Source organism: Streptopelia decaocto (genome assembly GCF_964273445.1).
Source record: "Streptopelia decaocto genome assembly, chromosome: 8".
Classification (NCBI taxonomy): domain Eukaryota; kingdom Metazoa; phylum Chordata; class Aves; order Columbiformes; family Columbidae; genus Streptopelia; species Streptopelia decaocto.
The window spans coordinates 215,080-240,449 of NC_138662.1; the positions used below are offsets into that span (position 1 = coordinate 215,080).

A 25,370-nucleotide genomic window follows, 5' to 3' on the forward strand; every position below is an offset into this window, starting at 1 on the left:
GTCATTTCCTATAAGGTTTTATGGTGCTTCTAATCTTTGTGCATGAACTTTTAAGACTGGAATAGCTTCGAACTTGTTCTGCCTTTTGAATGATTTGTTGTTTATTGACTTCTTTCTTCTTGTTAACTTTAATTCCATAATTTTAAAAAATTTCCCATAAATCAAATCATGTGGTACGTCTGCCCAGTTTTGAACTCAGTCTCCATCTGAATTTCATTTTTCCTTGGTGTGGGAAAAGTACTAGTCTAGAGATAAATCCCTTTTTGATTGGCTGCCCTAAATAAAGCAAACAGCAATTGTTTCTAAGCGAATATCACTGGTGTTATCACTGCCCCAGATCAGAACTTGACTGCAGTTTGGAGACATCAAGGGAGAGATATCATTCCTTTGATTGAACCTGATCTTTTGAGGTTTTTTCCTTGTTAAAACCAAATCTTACTCAGTTCTTTCATGGGACATGAAGCCTAGCCATAGTTTTCTGTTCTGAAGGTTTGGAATTTAAAATAAGTTTAAACTATGTATTAAATTTTTTTTGTATACATTAATTCAGAATTTGTTAAAATACATAAAAATAACTTAAGCTGCCACCTGACATTATAACTTTCTCACCTGCAAGGCTGAAAATTGCCTGGAATGCAAAATCAAGCTGAAGGGAAGAGCATATATTCCCATACAAATGGACCATTTCCCCCTGGTTCCACACAGGCTCCTCCTGCACACAACAGGACCAATGTCCCTTTGGGCTCTGCGGGCCACGCCACACCCTGCATGAGACACACAGATCCAAATGCTGTAAGATTTGTATGCTGATTTGTATATGGATTTGTATCATATTTTGCTGGTTGTCTGAACCTTAATAGCGTCTTGTGGGGCAAGACTGACCCACATTGCAAAGGTCACTGTGAAGCTGCTCTCTGCAGAGAGGGCACTTCACATATAACTTCGTAAGCAGTGTATAGATGCACCTTAAAACTCTTTTTCTTCCAGTAATGCAGTGTAGGATAAGGAGAGGGTGTGTGTTGAAAATCGAGGTGCCACTGCTAAGGCAGGAAAACCGTGTTTGGGTGTTCGTAGTGCACAAAGCTGCCCTTACTCCTTGTGTAGTTCATTTACATGAGATCCACCTCAATGCTGGTTCTAAATAGGTTTTTGTGTCATGCAACATGTTCTGTGGGTGCATAGCTTTTGTCCATTTTGGAGCAGGGATTAAAAAACTTGCTAGAGTATCTTGGGAAGGATGCGGGGTTAACCCACCCCATCCTTTGGAAAGGAAGAAACCGATTTGAATTCCTCTCCCAGTGTGAGCTGCTGCCCGTTCTCCTTGCCGTGCTGTGGTTCCCTGTCTGTTTTAAAGAGGTTATTGCTGTCCTCAAAAGGGCACCGCAACTTTGATTGTGCTTGTGTGGAAATTTCACTGAGCCATACTTAGACTCTTACAAAATTCCTCCCAGACATGAGTGTGTGTTGTCCCTGCACATGAGGAAGGACTCGGAGGTTGTTCCTTTGATTGTGAGCGTCTATGACAAGATCACTTGTCCCCTCGCCAGGTGCACGGGCAGCCTGTGGGATGGCGCCCGTGTGGGGTTAAGTGGTTTAAAAAGGAGCTTCGAGAGCTGAAGGAGCCGTGTGGAAACAGGCTGCACAGATGTGCTGTAATCCCCTTCCCACTTCAGCAGACACGACTGAACAGACTTGGTCTGCTCCCGACAATGAAGACGTTTGCCAGTGCCTGCAGGGCCCCGTGCGAGTTCCAGCTTGTTCCCAACTGGTAAAGGAGGTTTTCAGTTTGTGCAAAAATATTTTAGCTGTTCACGTTCTCTTCAGTTTAGAGTTTACTCGAGAACTGTAACTTTTCAAGGAACACCTTAGTCTTTGCATAAATAAAAACTCTTCAAGTCTTTGGATTTTTCTGGTTCTTCCGATTACCATTACTTACACAGCCAAAAAAAAATGAGCTTTGCTTTGTATGAAAACAAAGTAAGAAAACCCAGTGATGTTTATTCATGACCACACCAGTTTTGCTGTCATCAGAACTTTGCTTTAGCGTGGAGGCTCTCAGGTGATGTCCACAGGCTGCAAAGGGAACTGATGTCGCAGGCACCTTTTTGCTATGAATTGCATTTTCAGACAAGGAGCAGGGAAATCACTAACAAAGACTCTGAGAGAAACAAGGTGAGGTTTATCGTGCAGAACAGTGTGATCGCAGTGGGAGCAGGTTAGTGGTGAGTTTTCAGAGCCGTGGGACTGGCCGCTCTGCTGGCTCTGAGCGTTTGGCTTCCAGGGGGATCAGGTTGTGCTGTCCCGAGGCGGCTGAAGAGCCGTTTCTGTGCTGGGGTCGCTGACAGCCGGGCACATACAGCCTTTTCCTTTAGCTTTGCTGCTCTCCTATCTGTCACATGTTTATTTGGTAACTAGAGACATTTTCTGAAGCTAATGGGTTTAAAGTAATGGACGCTCTTCAAAGAAACTGCCGTAGAAAATGAAGTGAATGGATCCAAACCTGAGATATCATTGCTGATGTTGGGGTTTTTTCAATCCCTCCGTATGGTTGGTTAACATGATGGCACTTTTTTTATTGTTGAAATTTTAGTTGAGCTATATTGCTACAAAGACAAAGGAATATACAAGTTTCCTTACATCACCAAAGTCACCCAGAGCAACAATATTTAGATATCGGATTAGCAGGAAATTACTCCGTCAGTCTCTGGGAGCTAATCATTTAGTCTTTCAGAAACATTTTGAACTAGAAAACAGTTCCCTGACTTTCAGAAGAATAATTATAAAGCATGTATTTGGCTAAAACTTGGCTGCCTAGATTTTTCCGCTGGGGATGGCACTTGGCCGTGGTGCAGGCAGAGGAGCACGTGTCACGCTGTCCCCGCGTTCCCGTAGTGTCCTCTTGCCCCTGCCAACAAATGAGCCTTTACATAAGGCTCAGTTCAGATACTAACCCCACTGGAGGATTTAATTGTTCATGATGAATATAACTAAAAGTCATCTGGGTGACGTAATAATGTTGATACAACTTGAGTTCCAGCACCAAAGTACCAGTTACTCAATACTTTACAGAATTCAAGGAAATTGAGGCTGGAAGGGAGCTCTGGAGCTCTCACGTCCAGCATCTTCCTCGGTGCAGGGCTGACCTGTGGGCAGCTTGTCCCCTCACCACTGTCTCCTCACCAATCTTCTTTATGTCCAGACTGAATTTCTCTTCTTGCCTCTCGTGCCCGTTGCCTTTTTGTCTTTCTGTACGTGCTCCTCCGAGGAGCCCGTTACCTGATGCCGTGAACAGAGAGAGGACACACTTTACTAAGAAGATACAGAAGTATCTAATGTGGTGAACTTTACCTGCTATTTACTCTCTGAATTTGTTGATAATCCTTTATCTTCAATTCTACGAGCTAGTTTAAATCAAAGTTGACCAAAATAAATTTTAAATTGTATTTTCATGAGCGTTTTTTTCCTGTACTTCACTGTTGGATAGAGTACTGGAGGGAGTTATTGAATTGATGTCTTGTCTTCTAGAAAGAAAGAATTGTTTTTTTAAAGACAATTGTTCATTTAGGTGAAATATATGGACTAGGGAGATTCTTCTTTTTTTTTCAAAGCTTGTCTTATGTGAAGAGTTCACTGGCAGAGCACTGACATCTCAAAATCACAATTCTAAACCAGTTTATTCTGCTTATATCAGAAATAATTTATAAAGGTTGGCTATGCCAAGTTTCATTGGCTACAGACCTGAACATTTAAATTAACATTATGAGAGTGCTTCTCAGATTTTTTTTTTTCAGTTTAAAAAGAGGAATTTCAAACAGTAGCTTAATGTTTCAATAATTGATAGATTACCTTCTGTGTTTTGCTTTATACTAAGTGGTCAGTTTTCCCCTATGCCATATTTATAATCACCTGTTCCTTTTAATTTCTGTTTGTTATCAGTTCTGTAGGGAATTGAAGAGCTTTATAAACTGCATAAAATGAATTACTCACTACTGAAAACCAGACATTTTTTGAAGTGCAATATGATCTTAGATAGTTATAACTGAGTATGTCCTTGGTTTTTAACGTTGTCTGAACAGGCTGTTGTCACTCTCAGCATATTGTGGAAGTGCCGCTGTCACCAGCTCCTGGTGGCACAAGGGACGAGCGCAGCCCCTGCTGGGCTGATGTCTCGGTTAACACTGTTGTAGCCTCACATCGCTGCTGAGAATCACACACAAATGTTCCTTCATTGTTCAAAATTATGTAGAACAACCTCATAAATATATCCCAGGTCTTTCTTTGCCGGGAGGAGGTGATGAAGTGAAAGAAAAGGGATGTTTAAGATAATGTAAATTTAGTGCCACAAAGAAGTAAACTATGTTTTCATAGTGCAGGAGGTCTGTTGCTTCTTTTCAGATTAATTTTATGGAAAATTACTTTAACAGCCTTGGTTTACACTCCTGTTTGAAAACATACTGACTTTTTCTCCTGCGCTGCAATCAGACTTTCCAAAGTCGCTTCTCACTCTGTCGTTCGCAGTTGGATTGACATCTTCTTTCTGTGATCCCTGTTAATTCCATAAACTCAGTTTAATTGCAATCATAAAATAGGCAAAAAGATCAAAGTAACCCCATATGGGGGGAAAAGGGCTTTCTGAGCCAAAACAAGCTGCTCGGCTTGTCGGCGCTGGGAAGCCCTTGCTGCGGCACATGTGCAGCAGCACGGAGCAGAGCAGGCCGCGCTCGGCTGGGCGCCCCCAGCACACCGCCGTGAGAGGCTGGACGGACAGAGGCCATGGGAGACCTGCGTTCGGTTCTCTTCTTGCTCAGAGCGCTGGCTGCCCAATAATGAACTGCAAGAGGGTGGGATTGACTTTGAATTGGTGGAGATGGGATCTGCTGTGCTCCAAGAAACAAATGACTTGGCCTGGCCCAGCCCTGAGCCCTCGGGCTGAAACGGGCTTAACGGGCTTAACGGGGCTGTCCTGCCGCAGGAGCTGCCGAAAACGTGGCTTCGTGACCGCGAAAACGTGGCTTCGTGACCCTGAAAACGTGGCTTCGTGACCGTGAAAACGTGGCTTCGTGACCGTGAAAACGTGGCTTCGTGACCGCGAAAACGTGGCTTCGTGACCGTGGAAACATGGCTTCCTGACTGTGAAAACGTGGCTTCGTGACCGTGAAAAAGTGGCTTCGTGACTGTGAAAACGTGGCTTCGTGACTGTGAAAATGTGGCTTCGTGACTGTGAAAACGTGGCTTTGTGACCGCGAAAACGTGGCTTCGTGACCGTGAAAACGTGGCTTCCTGACTGCGTCCTGGGAATGGAAAAACAACCAGGACCAAGTGGGGTACTCCTGTGTTATACCAGGTTTGACAGGACAGGTAAAGAAAGGGAAAATCAGTGTTAAATAAGGAGATTGGGTAGCTAGGACACGAGTGTTCACCAATGATCTGGTGGTCCAACAAGTGTTGAAATTATGTGGTCAGAAAATCAAAACCGATTTTGCAAAGGGTTACAGAATCCTAAGAATCAGGCAAGGCCCTCCTAGCACAACACCTCTGTCAAAATTCTTGTCTGTTCAGTTGTTTCTGTATTCATACGAGGGTCAGAACACTAAATCTGGCACTCCTGTAAGCTTTCAGCTGACTCTGGGCTGGCCGTGTAGTTTCGAGCAGCTTCCTGAGTCGCTGCCGAGGTTTTTTGGCGGGCTCGAGGCTGCTCCGTTAGCTCGACATGGAGGTGCCGTGCGGGCGCAGCAGACGCTGTGAGCACCTCGTGCTCGCTTTTGTTAATGTTCTGTTCATTTGAAACAACAGGGGTTTAGCAGAGCTAACCCATCAACCTGATCTCTTTCTAGAACATCTGTACCTTTAATATCGAAATATTTTGCTCGTTGTGCTTTTATACCAATGCTTGCAGTTTTCTGGGGAATTTTTATTTTTATCCTACTTGATAAACAGAGTGGGAAAAGTTATATGTAGAATTTGAATTAATTATTAATTATTATTAATTTAATTTAATTAATGAGGAAAACTAGCATGTAAGATTTTAATACATTTTTTTTCTGTTTTCGAACCACGTACTGTGAAATAAATCTGATTATTGCAGTATCATTTATGCATTTAATACTGGAAGCCATATTCCTATATTCATTTAGTTTCAGCAGGTGGCTTCAGAAATTACTGTAGTTTCTTACTGTATGAAGAGCATTTTTTCTGCAGCAGAAGGGAAAGTTCCCTATGACTTCTGGATGTTGTGAATACACCACATGTATCTCTGGAGAAGCAATGATGAGATTAGTGAGCTCACTGAATAAAGCAACATTTTAACAAGTTAATACTTTGATTGCTTTTTAAGTTTTCTGTTATTTATGTGTCGTTTACAGGTACAATAAAGGATATAGGTTTCTACCAAAGATGGGTACAAAATGTGCATCTAAGATGACATAAGTGCATGTGGGAAATCTGTGTTATTTTTTTCTGCCAAATATTATTTTCTGATAATGGGAATGGAGCTGAAAAGGATCTGTATTATTAATTTCAGAATTATTTAGAATAATGCATATTTTGTTTGTCTTTGACAGCTACACTTTGCAAAGATGGGATGTGGTTGATTAAACAAGAAAATACTGTAGGCGCAGGATTGAAACGTGGTGTGTCTGAGTTAGGTGACCTTCCAGGGATACTTTTTATTGGGATGGGGTTCTTTGTCAAATCTGAAAATGGTCTGTGCATTTTAATCAGTCGGTACAATTTCAAGGATTTCTGTGGGCCTCTTTTTTACTTGTAAAAGCCGGGTTTGTTGGTTTGTTTTTAAATAAGAGCGAGATTTCTTCCAGGGCGTATCAATGGGAATGTGATGGGTATGGGCTAATCTGACAAAGAAGATCCTTGTTTCAAGCCATGATTTAATCTTATGTTTGGAGGTCAAGTCAAACACTGGAGCAGGATTCTTAAACAGGCTGTGAAGCCTCAGAACTATTGAAAACTCGGCTGGTCAAGGCCCTGAGCAGCCTCAGCTCATTGTCTCTGGTAGGAAGGGACAGACCCATTTCCAGGGGTTCCTCAGGCTGGGACTCTGAGGGTACCCTCAGTGTCGTGTGTTATCATCTCTTGATTGGGTTGACTTTATTTCTGACATTCAGTCAAGCAGCTTGTGTAGCTGAACTGCTGCTCTGTTTAAATCAGTAACTATCAAACGTTTGGTTCTGCGTGACCTGAAGGCTGATTTACAGGTCCTAGGCAGCAGGTGTGTATCACCTGTGCATTAATCAGATGTAGCAAAACATGGCGAGCTATTGATATACAGCAAAACAAATAAGGTCCGTGTGGTTGGAATGGCATAGAATAAGATGTATAAGTGCTGATATTTATTCTGAGAAATCCATTTGTTTATAGGATCAAGATTTCCTGTGCAAGGCTGTGAAACCCTTGAAAGTAAATGTGTGTTTCATCTACATTGTGAATTTTTTGCAGGATTTAGAAATGTAATTTGTATAGAATTACACATATTTTTATTTGTAACGTCAAATCTAGACACATCAAAGGAGGAAGATGATAGAAGAATTCAAATGTATACTTTTATCTCCTGTAATGTTTTCATTTCAGTCAAAGGTTTAGTATCAGATCTAATCGTCACTATGACAGTATTTACACTAATTGTGGCTTCATTCACACACACGTTCTGTTTGGATAGTTGCCTTTTGGTGGTAGTAAAATGAAGTTTAAAATTCCCCAGAAAGCAGGACGGAGGCAATCGTCAAAGCTGCTTGGGCAGGGGGGTGGGTTGGTTCTTTTCACACTTGTTTGTTCTCACTTTTTAAGAGCCTGAGGATGCTCTTGACTACACGTCATTGCAGGAGCTCAAGGGTTGTGCCCTGAAAGAATGGCCTGTTGGGTTCCAAGGCGCTTTTGGAGGGGGCGAGAAGCTGGGTTTGTATTTGCTTGCTTCTCTGCTTTGTTTGTTCACCTTATAAAACTAGAAACAATGGAAGGAAATGTGTCTGAAGCATTCTTATACCAAGAAAACCCTATTATGCAGTTGTTGTATCAAAATTGAGGCCCTTTGTGAGAAGTATTACATGTGTATTCAAGAGAACTGCATGCGAGAGGAACATGAAGAATAATGGTTGCTGTTGGTTGAGATCAAAAAGGAAATGTCTCATGACCTTGACCTTTGAATCTGTGGTTATGGGCTGAAAATACAGAATTTTGGAGAGGCTACAAAGGGAAAATAGCATCAGCCAGGGACACTGTCACTGAAAAAAAGTACAAAGTTGATGAGTTCAACTTTATTGCAAGATAGTGAAGCATTCAGACAGGAAAGGCTGCGAAGGCTGCTGCAGAACTAGAGCCTCGTGTGGCCGAGCAGGGGGAGCGGGTGCTTGTTTCAGGGCATGTGAGCGCGGGTTCCTGGGACCGCAGAGAAACTCCGTCCCGCCGGGCGGTGCAGGAGCCGCGCGGTAACCGAACCCCCACCCTGCGCCGCGCCGTGCAAACTCTGCACAAAGCAAATGCTCCGCTCAGCGCACGGCGCTCTGAGTGCTCCGGGCAGCGCACGGCGCTCCGAGCGCTCCGGTCAGCGCACGGCGCTCCGAGTGCTCCGCTCAGCGCACGGCGCTCCGAGTGCTCCGGTCAGCGCACGGCGCTCTGAGCGCTCCGGTCAGCGCACGGCGCTCCGAGCGCTCCGGGCAGCGCACGGCGCTCCGAGCGCTCCGGTCAGCGCACGGCGCTCCGAGCGCTCCGCTCAGCGCACGGCGCTCCGAGCGCTCCGCTCAGCGCACGGCGCTCCGAATGCTCCGGTCAGCGCACGGCGCTCCGAATGCTCCGGTCAGCGCACGGCGCTCCGAGCGCTCCGGTCAGCGCACGGCGCTCTGAATGCTCCGGTCAGCGCACGGCGCTCTGAGCGCTCCGGTCAGCGCACGGCGCTGCTCCTGCGGGCTGGTCGTTTATGGCTCTTTTTCATGTGAGAAAGGGGGAGGGGGAAGAAACGGTCGATAATGCAAAACGCTTGAAGTGCTTCTGGTTTCGGTAAGACGAAGGGCGGTGCTCACTGTGCATCAGGTATCCGAGATGAAAGGAGGGTGCTGAACTTTGTCATTATCCCTCAGTCTATACTGTGAAGCCTGAAAATGTTGCATGTTAGAACTTGCGCGCATTTAATGAATTTCAAGTTGCAGTTTCATTTCTGTTGCCATTCCTGAAAGATACTGCCAGTGGGCCAAGAATACTGATCCAGTCCCACCAGCGTGTCAATGCAGCCGCCATGTCTAGTTCATTCCTAGGACAAGTATATTTAGACACATACACACATATTTTGTAAAGTAATTCAGGCTGCCAAACGTTCTGATATGCTGTCTTTCTGGGAAAGCATAGAACAAAAACATGTTTAACCTAGTATCTAGCAAGAAGCTCACACTTTATAGCTATAAAATAATAGAGTTGCTTTAAAGTTAAACATATGCTTGAATATTTGTTTTTCATTTGCTTATATTTCCTGAGTAAGCGTACATTTCTAAATCAAAGCCAAAGATAGGATGAACCGTAACCGATGTGGGGAGCTGTACGTTCCCAGGTGACGCTCAGCTCTGCTGGGTGATGTTTGCAGCCTCTCCTTTTCAGCCCTTGCCTCTGCCTGCAGAATTTTACTCTTTTCACTGTATTTGGAGCGTTTATAAGTCAGTAAATAAAGTGCCTTGCATAGTATAACTATTCCAGGTTTTTCTAAGCAGAGGGTTTTGGTGCATGTGTATGTAAATTTGTCTCAGTTGCGTGTAGAAAATAGTATTTGCGGGGGTTGTTTGTTTGGTTTGTCTCTCAGAATGAGGCGGCCGTTTTGTGGCAAATCCTGCTAGACCCATGCTGGCAAGAAACATAACAATCCCGTAAGGGTACATTTATAGCCTTGCAAGTTATTTATAACATAAATGGTAGTTATCTATTTGAATTACATGCGTTAATTCTAAGATGTAAAGCCACGACCTGCTTCAGTAAGTGAACACCGATTTTAGAAACGTTATCATGGAAGTTAAATTCCAGGTACCAGGTGTTATTGCACAGTATGAAGGAAATGCCAAACTCTCTATGCAGCAGGAGTTCTTGAACGTGCAATCTGGAACTGTGTAAAATCAGTCACTGGGAACTTGTGAACAGTTCAGTTAATTCACAGGGTGGATTTTTTTCCCATTCTTCCTTTTATACAAGAAAACAATACTTGTAATTTCAAGAGAACAGGTGCAGGAATTCTTCTCTTTTCCTGAACAGACATAATTTGCACCTGAAAATTAAGAACCTCTACAAAGCAGTTTGAATATAAAGGCCTGTACGTGAAGAAACAGGCGCGTTCAGGTAGCCTGTGCAGATGTGTCTGGGGGCTGTGCCGGCCGCTGGCTCTGCTGTGAGCTCTCCCGCCTTCCCTGTGCCTGCGCTGGGTTCCGCTCAGCCAGGGGAGCAGTGCAAACAAATTCCAAACTCACAGCTCCATCCGGGGATCAGATTCTTGGTGTGACAGTTGTTTTAGATGTTTTCTTGAGTGGGTTTCTGTATTTCATTATTTCTATTCTTAAAAGTTTCACTCTTTTGAAATAATAACCAGAGTTTCCAGAGTTGCATAGTCATAGTCTATGTAGTTTAAATGTCTTTCTGTGGAAAGGAGTATTGCTTTTAACGAAGAGCCTATGATGTATTATAATTTAGGTGTCAATATCGACATTTAACACAACTTCTTTTCCACGTATTGCGTAGCTTGTTTTCATTAGGTTAACACACAATTCTTAACTTTTGTATTGAATTTTTGTCTTTGTTTCGTGTTTTCCTCTCCCCTCTGCATGTCATTTATTAAGGTGCTACTACTTTGTTCCTTATAAGAGTCCACACACAATGCTGAGGTTGTGACTGCCCTGATAGGTGAAGTGTAAACTGTCTTATAATCTGTTCTCCTGGAAGGAAAATAATAGAGTACCTTTCAAATGTCTAAAAGTAATTCTCCTCAGTGCAGGCTGTTTGCACAGTGGTTCAATGCCTGTGGGCCCCCGCCAGCCTCGCTGTGGGACGCGGAGAGCACAGAGCTACGAGCTCGCGGGAGCCCTGGCCCAGCTGGCTGCTGCACAGAGGATTCTCACCTCCCGGCGCGGCCGGCGCGCTGGGCCACCCCGGCCCCGAGCTGGGCCCGAGCGGCGCCGGGCGACCCCGGCCCCGAGCTGGGCCCGAGCGGCGCCGGGCGACCCCGGCCCCGAGCTGGGCCCGAGCGGCGCCGGGTGCGCGGGGAGCGGAGCAGCCGCTGCGCTGCTGCGGGCCGGGGGCCGACGCGCTGGGTCAGGGCTGTCCGCTGGCCTCCTTCACTTCTGCCCTTGAATCGCCTCACGGTGTGTTTTTAAAAGCATTTCTTGTGCTGCTTTGACAGCGCGGTGTGTTTGTGAGGGCTACAGTCTATGGGCTTCATCTGCAAAAACGAGAGTGGGCCAGACAAAGATGGACTATCAGTCTGAACTTTGGATTTCTTGCTTTTTGCCAGCTTGAATCATACCATAAATTCTATTTAAAGATTTTGGGTTTTGTATTTATTTTCCACATCCTTGACCCCGACTGGTGAGCTGGACATTGTGTTTGCCTTGGCAAGCTCCAAGCTGCTTATCTAGGGCAGGATGAAAACACTTTTTTCCTTTTGTAAACAAACTGTTCCTCCAGTATTTTCCATAAGGATTTACACCACCATTTTGCAATGCTTCTAGGAATTGAGAAAGTCTTGCCATTCAGAGTTTTTCATTTTACGCAGCTTGCAGCACTGCACAGAAACGTTTGGGTTTATATGTTTTCTGAGGTTGGCTCTGAAGAGCTTTTTTCAGAATATTTTCAAATTCCAGAAATACTTCATTTTGTCTTGAAGGGGATTATTAAAGCTATAGGTCACTATTCGTTGTTGCCTGTCCAGAAATGGGGTAGTTTGTATATTTTATTTGTCTAATGTTACCGCATGTGTGTCGGTGGCAGTGTGAACGCAGCCCCGCTGTGACAGACACCGTGTCCACGGCAAACGGTGCCCGGAGAACTTACAGCCTCAGTAACTGTTCACACTCCGTGTTTCCTTGCATAGATTTGTTTTAGTGGTCAGGATGTAAAATGAGAGAATAACTTAGTGGGGCGCTTTATGCCAACACACAAATTATGTTTTGGAACAAAGGAACCGAATTTCATTTTGTGCAGGGACAAAGGACTGACGCTGCTCCTGTTCCGTCAGGCCATTTGCAGCGAGGGACTTTGAGTGCTGTGTGCCGGAGAAATGGTGTTTTGTCATGGTACTCCAGCAGTGTTGCTGCTAATTTACATGAGTTTGAAATGCTCCAAGTCAGATATGAAGTTTTATATATTATAAAATTGATATGATGATGTTAATAAATCCAGCTCAAAGCTGAGTACCCTTGGTAGTCCTGATCCCAAGCCGCTGCCAGCCCTGCTCAATGGAAAGAGGCTATTTGCCAGGAGCTAAACCTCTAAAAAATCATTTCAAGGCTTTTAAGAGCACCCGCATTTCTCTGGAAGAAAAAGCTTGTAGCCCCTATTCAGAATCCATTCTCTCCCTGTTCCCCACTGACCAGCGGTACTGGCAGGTCCCTGTGCCTTTCCTCATGTCGTGCGTTCTGCTCCCTGGTAACGGGTGTGAATTTGGGACACTCACCTCAGTGTGTTCATGCTGATACCACATTACTCAGTGTCCTCTGAAAATACTGACATTTTGCCCAGTCTACAAACACTTATTGAACATGAGCAAATAGCAAAGTATTGTACTGCAGAACAAATCTGTGTAGTTTTAAAATGTCTTTAAACAATAGGAAAGTATGTATTTTCATATAACTTTCCAGCTTTATGCTGCTATTTATGAGACCTAATATTTGAGCATGAATTGAAGTCTTGGAGAACAATTAGTTCTTTATAAATGTCTTGAAAATTTTCTGCAGTGTTTAGTAAAGTGCTATTTATTACAGATTGTTGTCCACATTGAGTATATGCCAATGAGTCAGCAGACCAAAACAACATGTCTGGGTTTTGGTCAATGGCTTACTGTAAATGATAATAAATAGCAAACAACCAAAGGAAGAAATGCTGAAAATACCCCCAAAACTACAAATAGTGAGTGGTGTCTAGGTTCTTAACAGAAGAGAAAAATACTGAATTCTATGTAACGTTCCATTGGTGCTAGTCAAGAGTCCATTAATGTTATTTGTTCTTCCTTTTAAATAGTAAAGGTACAGTAAAGGCATATTTGAACTGCATAAACTGAAATTATATTTTCTTTTTTGCTGCAGATCTGGGACATGAGCGATGATGAAACAGTCTGAAAATGTGCAGAAGAAGGTGGGAGATGTCCCGCTTGGGACTGCAGCGCTGCCTTGCACCTCTGCTCTGACGAGTTAATGGTTGCGTACTCACTCTGACTGCTGCAGATACACACAAATGCAGTCCAGGTTTTGACATTAATAACCTCACCTTAAAAGCAGGCTGTTATGGATATAACTCTCCACATTTTCATTTTTATTATGTAAATAACTAAAGCAATGTGGTTACATTTAAACCTCATCTTCCTTTTCTTTGCTTCTAAATATGGCTTACATATAAAATGTGCTGCTTAAGTAAACTTTGGTGTTTTATTTGTGCCAGTTTTTATTTATACTTGTCAATGGACATGTCCAAGCAGCATGTCTAATTGTCTTTTTTTCATCTCTCTCAGATTTATGCCCCTTTATTTGCTATTTATTGGTAAGATTAAGAATATTCTGCTATTAGAAGTTAAACTGCACTATTAAAGGGGAGCAGGAGTGGGTGAGAACCTACACTTAGTGCCGGCACCACATTGCTTGCTCTGTCAAAGTACGGATTTGTAATACCATTTTTTATTCTTGCCTGTGTCAATGGAGACGTTATTCCCTGTAAAGATTTCATCATTTCATGCTATGGAAAAAAATGTGGTTTGACTTATTTTTACACAGGAAATACCAAAATGCATTGGTACCATGGTTAGGCTCCTCTGAAGTTTAGAGAGGTCTCTGTTCTATAGTAAGAATTTCAGGGCGGGTGGGGGGATCATTGATTCAGTCAAAACTTGTAGAGAAACACTGAGCTGAAATAAGAAGTTGGGTCTCTGGCTCTGCTGTTCTTGGATGCTGTCATGCAGCACTTTGCAGGTGTTAAAAAGAGCAGTTGTGATGTTCATTTTGGTTGGATTTTAAGTTTTCCCATTTTGGCAGCTTCAGGCGTGGTGTCAGAGATTGTGGCGGAGTTTAAAAGAGAACTGGAGAAAAAAGGATTTGTAAAATATCAAAGTGCATTGCTACAAAATTGAGAGTGAATCTATTGGTTTTTATCTTGGGGCAGGTTTTAGAAGTATATTTGGAATCTCTTTTATGGCTCTACATTGTGGGGATTATGGACTTATTCAGAAAAAATGCAAATAACTTTACCTGACAAGCAGTCTTTATTTCCTCTGTATATTATGAAAATTATTTGGTCAATCCAATTATTTTAGTTCCTTCCTTAACGTAAGCTCTGAATATGTGGTGTAGATAATTTCACAGCTTCTCTCTTATGCCACATAAGAAGATGTTCTGTCCAGTCAAATCAGCCTAAAAAGAAGGATATCTGCAACTCCCATATTCTGATCATAAAAGAAGATTTATTGGAACATGCTGAGGTTTGCATCAAGTATCTAAAATAGCTATTATTTCTATTTATTTTACCTGTCATATTCATTCTATTTACATAATTTCTTAAGTAGCCTATTTAGCTAACTTCATTGTAATATAGAATATATATGAATCAAATGTGTCTTTCAGTAGATTAGGAACTGATCATTTGGTGGTCAGGTAGTGAACAATAGGACTGATAACATGCCAGGTCCATTGTAAAGCAGTTCGTTAACGTACATCATTAATTACTTATGAGCTGAAATGAGTTCCCTATCCTGCCGTGCTGTTCCATCAGCACCACGGAGCAGTGCCAGGGGAGTTCACAGGGAGGATCCGCGTTTCTGTCTTTGGGAGCTGCTGACCGTGAAGTGGAGAAGTATCTCTGCAGTTTTTGATTGTGTAAAACTTGTAAACTAGATGTCTTTCTGAAATCTGATCAATATTAAGAATTCTTTTAAATAGCTGAAACTCTGCTTATCCTGGTAAAGTTACGTTGTAGCTTCACGTCGAAAGCATCTTTTTAACTGCAGAAGTATACAAGCTGGAAAGGTTCGAAACTCAGGGTTAATATAATGTTTCCTTAGCTCTGTAATTTCAGTAACGTACAGCTCTCCCAGGCCGAGCTGTTTCCTGTACATATGCTTCCCAGATGTCTCTGATGTTCAGAAACATTTCAGTTTGACTTGGAATAACTTCCGTTGTCTAACTATAATGTTGTTTTCTTTCTCCTTGCGGACCAGAATTGTTCGTATTTCACTTTTACTCAATTTCTAGGCATTTACTAAGTGAGAAATCATGAGAATTCATTCAGCTGACTGAATGCACATTCCAAATACTGCTCGCAGATAAGCACATTTATGTACTGGCTTGTGTGTACTTAACATCAGGATTTTGGCACAGTCCTCAGTTCCAGTTATTGCTGTTTCATGGAAGAAGCTAAACTTTGGCCTTTCTTCATGAAGGAGGTAGGATTTCAATTTTATTTGTGCTGCCATGACCTCCTGGGCATCAGGGAAGAGCCCAAACTCGTACATTTGTTGTAGAACCCAACAGCTATGCTGGCTTTTCAGGGACAGACCCGATCTGTTGGGAAGAGGCATGAACAACCTTTGTAAGCTGCTGTTAGGTCCTCTTCCCCTGTGTCCTGCTGCTTCGGGCATGCCCTTCATATCACGTTAAATTGTCTTAGCACTGTTAGAGCCACCAGTAGGTGGGTCAGCCCACATGAGGATCTATTCCACACCGTATGGCACTACTTTGAGTCTTAAGCCTTCAACATTGGGCTCTATAAGCAAGAAAGGGCACAAATTTGAGAATTAGACCTAGATCCATGACGAAAGATTCGTGATGGCCCAGGCAGGTTGGTAGAGAAAATCACCAAGGAGTGAAACTGTAGGATTTCTATTCCTAGGAAGCTGCAGACTCTCAAGAACTAAAGGAAGATTTCGCCTCAGTAGAAATCAACAGCACAGTAGTGATTGTGGCACATCAAAGGTAACCGTAGTGATTGCTCCACCCCTTAAAGTCATTGAGCTTGAGCCTGGAAAAATACTCTTCCCTTCCCTGTGTTCTGTTGGGTTTTGTGTCCTCAGAGAAGCCCGGTGACATAAACTAAAATTTCATTTTTGTCATCTTTAGTATTCTTATTCCACCTCCTGTATAATGTTCTTTCTAATTCTATTTCTTTTTATATTTAGCTACTCACCTTAAATATATGCAACAGAAATATTAGCGAAAATTAGTAATTTTTGCATATAAAAGCATTTTATTTTAATTTCTTACTTGGGCTTTCATAGAAAATGACTGAAATGCATTTTATGTATTTCTGACCTTTTCAATATGCACAGTAGAATCATATAGCACTTGTTTCTCCCTTTTTACTGAGCAAATTCCTTCTAAGTGTATGTTACCCGGTCTAATTGGAACTGCTAATAGAATCATAGGATCACGTAGGTTAGAAAAGCTCCCGCAGGCCATTGAGTCCCACCATAACCCTGGCGCTGCCAGGGCTGCTGAGGAGTTCACCCAGCTCCCCGTGCTCCTGGGAGTTTTCTTCCTCTTTTTTAAGTCAGATCATAAAAGCAGCGAGATTGCTGAGATGCGACTGAACAGACGTTGGTGTGCAGGGTTCCCGTCAGTGCCAGCGGCGTGGGAGGAGATCACTGGGCTGCTGGGAGCAGCTGCTGCGCTGTGGGTCCGGAACAGCTCTGCCTGGTTCTTACAACATCATTAAGAGCCATGGGAGAATCCATGTGCATATTTTTATATAGTTTCTCTTCAGAGTATAACTGTGTCTTAAGAGTTCAAGGAGAGTCCTAACTCTCTATTCTTAAGGGAATAGGAAGGATGGCTCACATTCTTTCAAAAATTAATGTGTTGCCAGGTAACACATAGTCAACCTCTCTTGTCCCTCTGCCACTTCCCTGGCAGTGCAAACACTGCGCTCCGGCGACTCGGGTTTGCTGGGCGGTGACTTTGCATTAAGAGCACACAAAAGCCAAAGAGAGTGTGAATAGCAACATGGTGGGATTTTCCCTTAATACTTTTCAAAAATTTTATACCTCATTTGGTTTAGATTTTTTTTAAATGATAATAATTCAATATTTTCGTTAGAAACAAGTAAGTATTTTTAGTCCAAAGAGAGCCATTAAAGAAATATTGGCAACACGGTAAACTTCAGCAGACTTCCTAAGAAACACAGTCTGGAAGATGTCCTGAGCCTGTTACCACTTTTTGCCCTAAATCTTTTGACATGGCTTCATTAATTGCTTTCCTTTTTTCCTACTTTTTTTTGTTTTAATTTTCAGTGCAGCTGTTGTGCTCATGCATATCCCGCCAAAATGAAACTCTGCTTCAAGAGCGTGTTGTGCACCTTTTCTCTTTTAGAGCACCTGGATGAGCTGTAGTAAAAGACAGAAATACCGCACTGGAAGGACTCTGTACGGTCCCAGTCTGGCAGGGTGTGAGTTCCCAACCTATGAAAACCCACCTACCCGTCCCATTTCAGCTCCAGCTCTTTCCCTTGCAGCTGCCTGGGCCTTCTCCAGACACCACCGCACAGGTCATGCTTTAGCTGTGACATCCATGCAGACTTGCCCTGTCCATTATCATTTCAGCTATCGAGTGCAATAATTTTTTAAAAGTTTGTTTTCTTATTTGTGCAGCACTGGACAGGTTTTGAACTAAAAAGCCCTGACAATTTGTTAACAGGGTTTTCAGTCTCATTTTACTTGTATTGATCCCCTTTGGTTGCTACTGTGGAGCATGGTGACTCTCCATAGTGAGCAGTGACTGACGGCAGGACAGACCACGGGACTCCTTGCGTTGTGGCAGCACTTCTCCGAGGTTGTCACAAAGAGGTTAACGCTCCCACGTTATTTTTTTCTTAGACTTTCATTTAATTCCTCAGCTGTAAAATGTGTGGAAATTGGATATATGTACTTGGCAAATAATATCTATGTGTTTCCTTCCTAGTTATCCCAGGTCAAATAAACTGGTCTGTTGCTCTGACCCATTGTTCGTTGAAGTATTGTTGGCTCTTGTTTGAAGTCATGTAGTGTTAACCAAAATAGGCTGTGGCTTGGGTTAATTTGTAGCCACTTTTCTGTAAAGAGCAGTATCCGCAATGCAGCAGCCTGTGTTCTTCCACCGGGCGATGGTGGGTGTTTTGTCCAGGCTTCGGTGAAGACGTTGGAGTGAGTCACTTGAGGATTATTTAACCTGGCCAGAGCACCCTGGCAGTGCGGAAGGGAAACTGAACCTGCTCCCAAAAGGATCAATAGCAATAAACTTGAGTAGCAATGGTGTTAAGTACCTTAAGATATTCTGCGTCTTAGGGCAGCAATTTCTTCACCTGATTTCCCAGTTCAGATGCTCTCGCCCTAAGATAAGGATGCAGATGAGTACTCTGACCAGCTATAATCTCAAGTTCTAATTGCTGCCCTCCATAGTTGACAATGCTACGTGCCTGTTGCAACAGAGCCATAGCATTTTTTCAGAGCTGGTGGAATTATTTAAGACATTGTCCGAAAAGATTTTCAGGACCCGCAGCTGTTTGTCTGAACTTCGCAGATGAAGTTGCCTGGTTTCTTTCTGCCCAATGGTGCCGGTGCTCCCCTGCCATTGCAGCTCCTTACAGGCGCTTCCTTGGGCTTGGGGATAAAAAGGGGCAGTCAGGAGTTCTAAAAACAAACGTGTTATGTTTCCTGGCTGGCACAGAGCACACACTTTCCATCTACTGTAGCAGCCTAAATGCCTGTTTCCTCTTGTTCTTTGAATAGATGTTTATATAGGACATTGATAGAAAGCACAATGGACTTTGCCTCTGGAAATGAAGGTCACATGCACACGTGCATTTCATTTTAAATGCCAAAAATTTCAAATTACTTTTTAATGAAAGATTTTAGTAAGCTAACAGGAAAAGACAGAAGCATACATCTAGTGTTGTACTGCTGAAATCAAAAGCACAATTTAAAAAACATATTCTTTGTAGCTTCTCTCCCAAACAGTTACTTTCTGTTCTTACATCTTTTAACTATGGATTGCTGCTTCGGTCATCTTTGAGCATCCAAAAATTTAGGCTTGTGTGTAACTTCAGTTTACTTTTTGGCACCAGGACATTTGATTTCTGTAAGATCTCAGCAGAACGATTCATCGTTTATTTGCTAGTGAAACACTATTACACAGTACGTAAATAGGGTTTGGTTCTCCTGGCAGAGGCCAGCAGTGGTTTCCCCAGGTCTGGTCCAACGCGTGCACCCCGGGAGGCAGCGCTGCGGGACATCCAGAATGCGAGCGGGCATCTCATTTCTGCAATCGGTTTACTTTCTAAAAGTGAAAACAGTGAAGAAATGCTGCTGAAATGGTTTCCAGGTCACGTCAACAGGCTTGGCAGAACTCGAGGGCTGGGGGGGTTCCAGGTCTGGCCCTCTCTGAATGCGTTTGAACTCAGGGTTTTGGCAGCCGGTGATTTGGTGGCTGTCCCCCCGCCCACCCTCTCTTTTCTCCCTCCTCCTCACCCCCAGTGCTTGGTGCCTCGCTGCCAAGGGAGGGACACGGATGAACAAGCAAATTAATTTCTAGTGATAGACTTTCAAATTAGTGTAAGAGACAAAAAAAATCTATAACGGAGGTATGATTTTGCTTGGGGGTTTTGCTTTGTCTTTAAGTGCCTTTATTTTCATTCCACGCTTCAAAGTCTGACTTTGGTACAGTAATTCTGTAGGTGTTGCCACTTCCTCAGGAACCTGTGACTCAGGCAGCACGTAAATGAAATGACATCACCGGCAGCTCCTGCTTGAATTGCCTGTTTCCTAAACAGGGACGGTCGGGTTTTCTTTTAGTACTTGCAGCTTTGTTTTGGGTTCTTTTTGTGAGGGGGGGAGGGGATGAGGGCTTTTAATTATCTAAGTTAGCCTCACCGTTTTGAGTAGCCACACAGCACATGTTTTATCCTTTTGAATTGTTGAAATCACCAATATTGAACTCTACTTAAAACAGGAGATCCGCATTCCTACGTAAGCTATTTATGAATGAAATAATTGTAATCAGATCTTAGCAGAGGTTGTGTTGTTATAAAGCGTTCTTAATTCACTCCTGCTCTGTGGAGGGGGAGCAGGGAAGGAAAAGGCATGAGCATAATTTTCCATTATTGTTTTGGAAGTAACACAAACAAAAGAAATGTGTTTTCCTGCTCGCGGGCAGTGTGATTGGCTCTCCCCGGCTGCTCCCAGCGCTCTCTGTTTGCACCACAGCACATTCTTGATAGAATCCTCAACTGCTACTTGTCGGTGACAACGCCGTATAAATACATGGTTGAACCAGGAGGAGCTGGGGTGAACGTGCTGCTGGCAGCAGGGGTGGCAGCGGGGCCAGGCTGTGGGGACGTCAGGACCCCGAGATGTCAGTGCCGGAGCTGTCAGAGCGCTGGGGATTCTTGTCACCAGGGGAACGTGATGAGCTGGGTGTCTGCCTGTTCGTGGGCAGACTATGAGAGTGCTGCGTTCAGTTAGTGTCATGAGCAAAGGATCCCTGTCCTCTTGCTTAAACAGCAGCAGTGTGGGGACTCTGTAGAGGTTGGTGCACAGCGGTGCTGGGTTTGTGCTTTGGTTGTGCTTGGCCGTGTGAGGTCTCTGAGCAGGCAGTGCCATCGTGGCTGCACTTCAAAGAAAGCCCCGAGAACGTCCACGTGTTCAGGGAGGTGGCATCAGTGACTACCACAGGTAATGGTCTTTCTTCCAGTTATATCAAGCCATGTCAAAGCTTGGTACTGTGAAGAATCATGTGATTAAAGTTATTTTTCAGATGACACACTAAAAGTCCTAAAAAAAAGGTTAAAAAGTTCTGTATCTGTTTTGGTTTTCTTTTTAATATGTTTTTTTCTTTATTTCATCCTACGTTCATGAACTTACTGTTCGACTTCCTTCGGATCCTTCATTTTCTCCGTGCCCCTTGTGCAGGGCTCCAGCGTGCTTTGAATGAGCAGCTCTTCCTTGCGGGCCCCCAGCGGCTGTGCGAGCAGCAGCGGTGTTGCTGTGCTGAGTAGGGAATGTCACACGGACACAAAGACAATTTTCCCTGATTAAGAGGTTCACGGTTGTACGCTCTGGCGTGCAGTTGGGCAGCGTTTGGGATTTCCCCCATGTCTCGGCCAAGCTGGCTCCTTCTCGCCAGCCGCCCGATGCGCTGCTGTGACGGCACTCACAGGAGCGCCAGGGTAAGACGTTTCCGTACTTGCTAACTGCAGTTGATTGAATGGGAATTCAGTGGTGTTTAGCGGTCCAACATGAGAAACTTCAGACCGGCTGCTTTGCAACCAGACTCTGGTTTGCAGGGGACAAACAGGGAGCAGGTCCCCGGGCGTGTGTCCGGCGTTCCCCCGTGGCTGGAGATCCTCCGCTCCCATTTCCAGCTATGAGAGTATCCGTTACTTAATTTAGCTTCCTGTAGTTAGGGTTTGAAATGTCATTAACAGATTCTGATAGATAACACAAAGATACCCAGTGCTTAAAAATCAGCTAGGAACAGAGAATAACAACATACCTGTTGATGTGAGATACTGGAAAATAATAGAAGAAAATGTAACTTAAATGTCACTTGAGTCTCAGGATGGGGCTGACGTGCCACAAGGTCAGCCAGCGGTATATTGTTTCAGAATATGAACAAATTAGTTTTTAAATCATTATGTTGCTACTATGACAGGTGACTGTGGCTTCAGAAGTTTTCTAAGCCAAAATGTTACGTTCAAGCTTTCATAGCCCAGAGATTAAGGTAATTAATTAGTGCGACTTATTTAAAGCAACTTTGTCCTGTCCATAGTAGTCATAGACATGGGAAGCTGAATTGAGCAGAACACGTGGACTGTGCCGCAGACCTGCAGTGAAGCCAAAGAAAGTCCCGTCGTCTCCAGTGCCCGGCCCTGGGCTGAGCTTCGCTTAGTGCTGCGTGGATGCCCAGGACAGCAAGACCAGTCTTGACTGGGTCAGACAATAGAGGAGCGCGAGTGTTAGGGATGGTACAGGTACATCCCATCTCTAACATCGTCTGTTGATGCCTTTTAATTTAATCATTTTGGACAAGGAGTTGTGAAGTGTGTGGTGAAAGTAGTGAAATTCTTTTGCCTGAATTTTTGGATGCCCAACTCTGGACGCTCTAAGCCAGACCATGGTGATGTCTTAAACTGGGTTTCGGAATTCTGAAAGGAGTCTGATTTCAAATGTAAAGACAATCTTACATTAAGCATGTATTTCAAAAACTTTATGTATGTAACAGAGGATTAAATAAATCTGTTGTTAACTTTTAAACCCTTGCTGTCTTGGTTTTGCTCTTTCTTACATGTATGTACAGGAAAATATGCTTACCAGGTTTAGCATGAGGTTTTGTGTAACAGATGAGCTAAAATATTGAGGAGTCACAAAAGACATTTGTTTTTCTTGTGGAAAAGAAATACAGAAAAGTTTTAATGTGCTTTTTTTAAACAGAGTTTCTGATTTTGAGGCTTGTGTTCGTTGCTACCAGTCCGAGTGCTGGAATCTTAACCATTTGTTTCCCAGTAAGTGCAGCTGCTCCCAAGGGGTTCACATCCACGTTGGGCTCGGGTTGTTGGCGCAGCTGGAAATGGGGCTGCTGGGCTCAGCAACCAGCCTGCGAGTGGCTGGACACAGCGTCGGTTCTGTTCTCTGAGGCTGGCGCTGCTAGTCGAACTTTCCATCCCCTGGAATTAAAGGTTTGGATTCATTTGCAAAAGGAAGGGTGCATCAACTCTGGTAGCAGAATGGAAGAATTAAGAAGCAAGAACAGATCTAAAAAGGGAGATCCAGAGTAAGAATTGGACTTGTTTAGGTTTGGTGTTTGTTTGTTTGTTGGGCATTTTCCTGTTTGTTTGGTTTTTATTTTTTTCATTTTCTTTCTTAACAAACATTTCTCGATTAGTTCTGACCCATATATTATAAATGTACTCCAGAGGAGAAAAAGAAACGGCAACAACAACACTTTTTTTTGTCCATTTCCTGAGTGAAATACAGAGAACTGTTCATGAACCAAGTACAAGACATAAATAAGTTGCCATGACCTGTAATTTGTTGGACTGTATAGTGGTGTCAGTGACATTTTTGTGTTTTACTGAACTTTCACAGTGTAGTCATTGACGGTTTTCCCCAGTTAAACTTCCCACAAATGAAGTACAAAATAAATCTAGTCTCATATGTACCATCACTTACCTTAAAAAACAGCAAAGAAACTTCCAATTAAGAGAGAAGAGCAAATAAGCTGAAATCCTTTGAAATCATTGTCCCAGATCTCTATTATAATGAAGCTCCAGTCATTCCTTTGTCCTGCCACACTAATATTTCCTTTTCATCCTTGGTTTCCATTCTAGATGGGGGATATGAAGGGGCAGAAGAAAAGCAGAAGTGCCAGAAGCAGAGGAGCCTGGAAGAGACACTGGAACGAGATCGGCCCCTGCTCGAGGCTTCGGGAGCCTGGGGTCAAGGATGGCCCGGGCTGGGAGCTGCCATGCCATGCCATGCCGTTCCATTCCATTCCATTCCATTCCATTCCATTCCGTTCCTCCTGAGAGCTTCAGGCTAGTGACAGCTTTTAACACGTCCCTTTTTCTGGTCAGGGTCTGTCTATCTAGGGGAAGTTCTCCTCAGGTTTAGCATCAGTTTTCAGCTGTTTGGGGGCTTCCTCTTGGGTTGCTTGTCTTTGAGGTTTTGGAGGATGACAGGGAGCACAGGTGAGCCAGCCAGCTTGCACTCTGTTGCAGAAATGAAGAGAGGAGAGGAACATTCTTCATTTGTACCTACAGAGGAATTAGGCAAATATACTTGCTTAGGCAGACTTCTCACCCATGAGCAAAACAAACAAAGGAATACCTGGAAGCTTCATGATGTGATCCTATACCTTAATGAATGTTCCCTGTGCTCCCTGAACACCGTCCTGTGTGGAAGGTCTTGAAGTGTTTTGGTTTGCGGTTGTCGCGTAGCTGATTCCCACACCAGGGCTGCAGAGCTAAGCAGTGGAGGTTTCCTGGGGAGACGATATTTGCTTTTCATCAGTCTGACTGGTTGGGTAGATTAGAGCTTTCTCGACACTCAGAATGTTGATGCTGGTCTCCCAACACTGGGTTGTTTTGTTTTGTGTTCCTCCAGTTCCCAAGAATCTGGTTTGGTTTTTCTTAATTTAAAAATGAACACATCTGTTTTGTGGCTGTGTAGAAAGACTTGAAAATGTGAAGCTAAATGGCTCGAGAACAGAATTAATTCCAAATGTAATCATTTATAATAACCTGATTTTAATTTTGCTTCTGAAAAATTCAAGTGAAATATTTTCTCGTGCAGTGATTTCAGTGAATTTTATTAATATGTAATTGGGGTAAGGTATCAGCATTACTACCTTGCCACCTTACAGTTGTTCACTTAAAGTATAACCAGAATAACTGCATGGCAGAAAAACTTTCTTGTCACTGAAACACTGTGATGTTGTTCTGTTCATTGCACTGTGATGTTGTTCTGTTCATTGTGCCTTGGTACTGTGCAGAACAAACAGCCGACAAATCAGTTGGGATTTGTGCAAGTGATATAAAAGCCATGGTCTGTGTCCTTTCCTCAGTACTATAAAGGCAGAAACCCAATTTCTGAATGGCTGTGGAGCAGTGTAAAGAAGTCCTGAAGTCTGAATCCTGTTGGTTCTCTAGTAGTGAGGTGACATATTTGGCAGCTGTGATGCTTTATTTCCTCTGTACCTGTATTGAATGTTACTATCAAATTGGATACACTCGCCCTTGCCTTTGTCAGGCTCTGGAAATCAGCATTCTGAGTATAGATTTCTATGCTCTTAAGAGCTCAAGGGAAGAACTTATTTTATACTTTAGAAAAAGTCAATTCAAAGAATTATCTGTACCGTTGCAGATTTTGGAGCCATGGGCAGACTTGACCTTCGTGTTCCCTGGCAAGTGTCTCTGGTTTTGGGGCAGCCCCGAGGCACTTGCTGCGTTCCCATCATTCCCCAGGGACACGGGGGTGGGAAGAGGCTCCGGTGCCCCCTGAGTCCTGCGGGAAGGGAAGGAAAGGGGAGGGGAGGGGAGGGGAGGGCAGGGCAGGGCAGGGCAGGGCAGGGCAGGGAAGGGAAGGGAAGGGAAGGGAAGGGAAGGGAAGGGAAGGGAAGGGAAGGGAAGGGAAGGGAAGGGAAGGGAAGGGAAGGGAAGGGAAGGGAAGG

At 43.6% G+C, this 25,370-nt stretch overlaps 1 protein-coding gene across 6 annotated transcripts in view; it reads left to right on the forward strand.

Moving 5' to 3' along the window:
- ATG7 (autophagy related 7) overlaps positions 1-18,164 on the forward strand; it is a 115,906-nt gene extending 97,742 nt beyond the window's left edge. For 4 of the 6 annotated variants that reach the window (XM_082060184.1, XM_082060186.1, XM_082060187.1 and 1 more), the window contains one exon: positions 13,278-18,164. In XM_082060184.1, coding sequence (XP_081916310.1) covers positions 13,278-13,310 — 33 coding nt within the window. In that variant the 3' untranslated portion in view covers positions 13,311-18,164. The remainder of the gene's footprint in view (positions 1-13,277) is intronic. The other 2 variants (XR_014184786.1, XR_014184787.1) reach the window with 2 other exon arrangements.
- The last annotated feature ends 7,206 nt before the right edge of the window (positions 18,165-25,370 follow it).